Consider the following 5,920-nt stretch of genomic DNA (forward strand, 5'->3'; position numbering starts at 1 on the left):
TCCTTAACTAATTTAAATACATGGAACTAGATTAAATGCGGTCAGATTAAAATGAATGTCTTTAATCCAGTTAAATCCACATATTAGACCAGTAACACGGATTAAAGTGTTATAATAACAAAGCAGTTTATTTTCATCTAATAGGTTTTCATATGTTGGTCTTATATGGAAACATTCAAGCGTAAATGTTGCTTTGATACTTTTGGGATTCCCCAGTTGAGTTCGGTTTGGCCTCCGAAGGCTTCCGTACCAAAACAAGGAAATGATGAACGCATGCGCAGCAGCCAAAACTAGCTCCACAACTAGATTTACTCCAGTTTTCTACCACAGTTAAAAGCTTCCAGTGTGGTTTTATACGTCTGCAGTGTTTGAAACCGGTCCAGAACATGTTCCGGACTGGTTTACTGGTCCGAACCGCGTTCACTTTACTAACGTGGGTCATAACTCTCATTCTGTTTTTGAGCAACACCGGTGAGTTTTAACGGCTAAGAAGGATTTTATTCATTAATTTGTGTCGTCATTCTTTTAACTGTTGTTATTTCTGAGTGTTCGCGTTGGAATTTCCTTTTTCCTAAAAGATGTTTCTGCTCTTCCGGTCAATTCATCCAGATTTTAATAAACACACACACACGCCCACACACACACACACACACACACACACACACACACAAGCTGCTACATCAGTGATGAAAACCTGTTTTCATCCCAAACGTCTAAAACTGCAAACTAATCAGTGTTCAGGTAAACTGTAAAGCGCTTTGGAGTCCTGACTCTGAGGCGCTACACAGGTGCGGGTCCTTTATCAGTTAAACTAATGTGGAGCTCAGCGGCTGAACGGAAAACATTCCAGGATTCCTTATTGTTGTCATTCTGATCGTGAAGTCTTGTGATGGGTGCAGATTTGCGGAGATGTGAGGAGCGAGGAGAGCTGCTGCCGCCGGCTCTGTTCTTCCTGCTCGTCACGTTGTCGGTGCTCCTGTACTTCACCGTCTCCTTAATGGATCCAGGATTCGTTCTCTCCGACACGCTAAAGGTGAGCTCCAGCCAGTAAGAGAGTCACGTTTCGCCTTAAACACCCGACTGCCGTACTCCGGGTGAAAGGGTCACAGTGGATGTGAGGATTTGCAGATGTGCACCATGTGACCCAAACCTGTCTCTTACGCAGACCGGTCAGGGTATAGGTGAAGAAACGGAGTTGATGATTTCTCAGCCGTCGACCCCTCGGCTGCGGCGCTGTGGCTTCTGTCTGCTGCAGGTAAGCTGCCACCAGAGTTCCTCAGCGGTGTCACACTTCTCCTCATCCAGCATTTTTCTTTAAACACCTAAACCTTCTTGTAACCCCCTGATGTTGTCCAAGGTAGCAGTTCTCTGTGTTTTTCTTTGGGATTTGGCAACTTTTCTCTGTTTTCGTCCTTCAAAATCATCAAATCAAAATTTATTTATGAAGCGCTTTTCATGCAAATGCAGCTCAAAGCGCTTTACAATATTAAACACAACCAGGCAGCAGTCGGTTTCCCACCCCTCCCACACAGATTCACATCAGAGATCCCCTTTGTTTCTCCCTCCTCCCACCCACCCACCCACCCACCCCCACACACACACACACACACACACACACACACACACACACACACACACACACACACACACACACACACACACACACACACACACACACACACACACACACGTGCCAGGTCTTCTGCATGAGAGTCAGACATCTTACAAGGTGAGCTACGCACCAGTAACATTTGGCGTATCTGTAACATTTATATCCTTGATGACAGCTGAAACAACGTTCAAAGAACGATTCGGAGCGAAAATGGCTATTTTGTTGCTAATTTGCAGGAAATATCTAGAAGAAAGTTCTACAGAAAGTAGCTAAGGGTCCTCAGAAATGTAGCTAGCTTTGTCACTAGGCATTAGGAACAGCGACAAAGTGGCACTGCCTCTCTCTCTGCTGCTAAAGCTACTGATGGCAAATGCTACGGACTATGCCTGAGCGTGAACGCGCATGAAGCAGCCTGCTCGACCCGAGCAGCTCTCTTTCTGTGATTTTACAGAAAAACAGGCAATCACAGTAAAAATGCCAGGGCTCATTCTACAGGACCAGGGCATTGCAGGAGAATGTATGAAGAAGACATTTATTATTTCTATACATGTTTTGGCTGTCAAACTTCTTTATAGTCCCTTTAAAGGGGCATTATGGAAGTTTGACAGCCAAAACATGTATAGAAATAATAATTTGTCGCTGTTCCTAATGCCTAGTGATGAACCTAGCTACATTTCTGACGACCCTTAGCTACTTTCTTCTAGATATTTCCTGCAAATTAGCAACAAAATAGCCATTTTTGCTCCGAACCGTTCTTGGAACGTTGTTTCAGCTGTCATCAAGGATATAAAAGTTACAGATACACAACACATCACTGAAGCTATAGCTCACCTGGTAAGATGTCAGACTCTCGTGCAGAAGACCCGGGTTCGATTCTGGATGTGAACATAGTTTGTTTGGAGTGTCTTTTTTACATTAATGGTATATTTTTTTACAGTAAGATGCCCAAATTTTTATTTGAGACTTGCCGAACGGCATTGAATTCACAGATAAAAAAGATGTGGGTTCAACTTTCATTTTGGAAAAATTTTTCAAGCAAGGGAAGGGAATGATCTGAGCATGCAGGAGGACTGACCCATCATAAACCTTTGTCGGCTGTGCTGAAGAGAAAGTTACAAAACCAAATTATTCAATTAATTAGCTGCACGTTCTCCTGTCCTCTGTCCTCCGGGCCACACACACACACACACACACACAGGACTGTCTCAGCTGTTATTTTCGTTAAGGAGTGTGCATGTACAGCATGCGCGCCTCGTGCACGAGCCTACTATTGAAGCTGCCGTTACGCTTTTGGCCTGAGGGGGCGATCGCGAGCATAAAAATTCTAAACTCCGTAAAGTCCCTTTAAAGCAGCTTTCCAGAGTTTCCCCTTTCAGTAACGATGTTTGATTTGTCAGAAATCTGTAAAAGTGATGATCTCATCATGTACTGTGATATAATGTAAGCAATACGTGTTTGTTGCTAGCCACGCCCCCTGCTCTGCAGAGCCCCGTGCAATAGGAAACTGAGCACCGACCAGAACTAACCAACAGCGTTAGACTACCGCTTAGATGCTTCAAATGTAAGGATTACCTCGGCTGGGACAGTTTGCTGTTTTTGGCTCATCTGCCTTTTTGTTTTTGTTCTGAGCAGCAGCCAATGAGAGCGAAGCACTGTCAGACGTGCACACGCTGCGTGCGGCGCTTCGACCACCACTGCCCGTGGATGGAGAACTGCGTTGGGGAGCGGAACCACCGCTGGTTCGTCGTCTACCTGCTGGTGCAGCTGCTGACTCTGCTGTGGGCTGTCCACATCGCCCTGTAAGTCTGCCGCGCCCCCTCCATCCATCTGCTCGTCTCTCGCGGGCCAGAGAAACGTCGTGTTGCATTCAGATGAGTCAAACCAGCCGGCTGTTGTAAAATCCCTAAAAGGATTTCTACAAGAATGTTCAGATTCTCTTGGAGAGGAACGCTTGTTCTCGAGGACAGCGGGTCTCTTTTAGAGCTTTGGATGATTTTAAAATCTGTATAAAAAGTGACTTTATGGTTTGTGCTCATGCACCAAGCTGCAGTTAGAGACCAGGAGAGGTGTGGCTGGGATCTGAATCTGCGTGGTGTTTTGTTATTAGACTTCTGTGCTGCAATGGATTGTCCATAATGAACTCCATGTTCAGACATAAAGGTGTCCATGTGTGCTCTTGGCACCAGGATACCTTAGGCCGCAGCTCAATGATCAACTTTATTGTTGTTTCGTCTGATCTGCGGCCGCATGTCTTGCACACTCAGGTGAAAAGAGGGGCGGAGCTGTCAACTGACCACTACCTGGTGGTGAGTTGGCTCAGATGGTGGGGGAGGATGCCGGTCAGACCTGGCAGGCCCAAACGTATTGTGAGGGTCTGCTGGGAACGTCTGGCAGAGTCTCCTGTCAGAAGGAGCTTCAATTCCCACCTCCGACCGAACTTCCAAATGATAGGTTATGATGGTAGGCAGGCACCATCATCCTTCACAGCTGGGATGAGAATCAGCTCCTCTAAATCTGAGACCATGGTCTTGATTCGGAAAAGGGTAGAATGCCTTCTCCGGGTCAGGGATGAGGTCCTGCCTCAAGAGGAGGAAGTTAAGTATCTCGGGGTCTTGTTCACGAGTGAGGGAAAACTGGAGCGTGAGATCGACAGGCGGATTGGTGCTGCGTCTGCAGTGATGCGGGCGTTGTACAGGTCTGTCGTGGTGAAGAGAGAGCTGAGTCAGAAGGCGAAGCTCTCGATTTACCGGTCGGTCTACGTACGTTCCTACCCTCACCTATGGTCATGAGCTTTGGGTAGTGACCAAAAGAACGAGATCGCGGATACAAGCGGCCGAAATGAGTTTTCTCCGAAGAGTGGCTGGGCTCTCCCTTAGAGATAGGGTGAGAAGCTCGGTCATCCGGGAGGGGCTTAGAGTAGACCCGCTGTTCCTCCACATCGAGAGGAGCCAGTTGAGGTGGCTCGGGCATCTGGTCAGGATGCCTCCTGGACGCCTCCCTGCTGAGGTTTTCCGGGCACGTCCAACCAGGAGGAGACCTAAAGGTAGACCCAGGACACGGTGGAGGGACTATGTCTCTCACCTGGCCAGGGAACGCCTTGGACTTCCCCCGGAGGAGCTGGCCCAAGTGGCTGGGGAGAGGGAAGTCTGGGCCTCTCGCCTTAGGCTACTGCCCCCGCGACCCGACTCCAGATAAGTGGATGAAAATGGATGGATGGTGTGTGTGTGTGTGAGTAATGAGTTATGGCTTATACGGCCCCTCATCCACACTCTGAGTTTAAAATCGTCTCACTACAGTTGTGATTCATCTATGGTGACCCTTTGTGCCCTCAGCAGCGTTAGGATATCTTCCTCCACAACAGGATAAAGAGTCAGGGTCAGGCTGAATTAAAACAACAGACTTCAAGGAGAAAAGCTTCTATTCCTACGATAATCACCGCAGGGCTTCCCCAGCGATTTGGCCAGAGGACAGATCTAGTGGTTTACAAGCCAATGACCCTCCTAACCACTCATCTTTTTTACTCGTGTGCGTTTCAGCTCCGGGATTTTTCCAGGGGAGAAGTGGGGGCTGTGGTTCCAAGCCAATGGCGTTTTGCTGGTGGCGCTAGGCTTTGTTGGGATTTTCTCTGTGGTGGTGCTGCTTCTGCTGGGCTGCCACTTCTACCTGATCTCCATCAACTGCACCACCTGGGAGTTCATGTCCCGTCACAGGATCTCGTACCTGAAGGACCGGGGAGCAGAGGAGAACCCGTTTGACCGCGGCGTTTTCTGCAACCTGTGGGATTTCTTTTGCGTCTGCAGGACGGTGATGTGGGAACAGGTTCACAAGAAGGTCCCCGATTCTGTCTGAACACACTGAGAGGGTGCACCAAAGACAAATACCATTTCCTCTGGTTTCAGAAGCGGCCCTGAGCAGTTTCAAAGGATTTTCAAAGCTTCTGGCCTGTGGCTGTCTTCTTGAAGTAGCTTTTGTTTGGTTGAAAACCTGGTGTCTCCTCCACACAACGGTTAGTTTAGGAACAGTTATTGGGTCGGTAGGGATGTGTATTGGTGAAATTCTGGCGATACAATACGTATTACGATACAGGGGAGACGATACAATATATCACGATATATTGCGATACATTCAGTCAGACGATATTGGCGATTTTTTAGACTAAATTTATTATAGGAAAATTCAATAAACAGTCCAAACTGATACTTGACATGTTTAACCATAACAGAGGGATTTACATTTCAATGCTGGAATCAAAACCCATTACACACTGCTGCCAACTAGTGGTCGGCGTTTGAATTGCACCACAAGAAA

The 5,920-nt window shown here is 47.3% G+C and overlaps 1 protein-coding gene across 1 annotated transcript; it reads left to right on the top strand.

Moving 5' to 3' along the window:
- Positions 1-258: 258 nt before the first annotated feature.
- Positions 259-5,681, top strand: LOC107386043 (palmitoyltransferase ZDHHC12-B). Its single transcript, XM_015960211.3, has 5 exons — positions 259-471; positions 900-1,033; positions 1,166-1,255; positions 3,245-3,411; positions 5,149-5,681. Exons 1-5 carry the CDS (start codon positions 387-389, stop codon positions 5,459-5,461), a joined length of 789 nt encoding a protein of 262 aa, XP_015815697.1. The 5' UTR covers positions 259-386; the 3' UTR covers positions 5,462-5,681.
- The last annotated feature ends 239 nt before the right edge of the window (positions 5,682-5,920 follow it).

This window comes from Nothobranchius furzeri, chromosome 10 (genome assembly GCF_043380555.1).
Source record: "Nothobranchius furzeri strain GRZ-AD chromosome 10, NfurGRZ-RIMD1, whole genome shotgun sequence".
NCBI classification, from domain to species: Eukaryota; Metazoa; Chordata; class Actinopteri; order Cyprinodontiformes; family Nothobranchiidae; genus Nothobranchius; species Nothobranchius furzeri.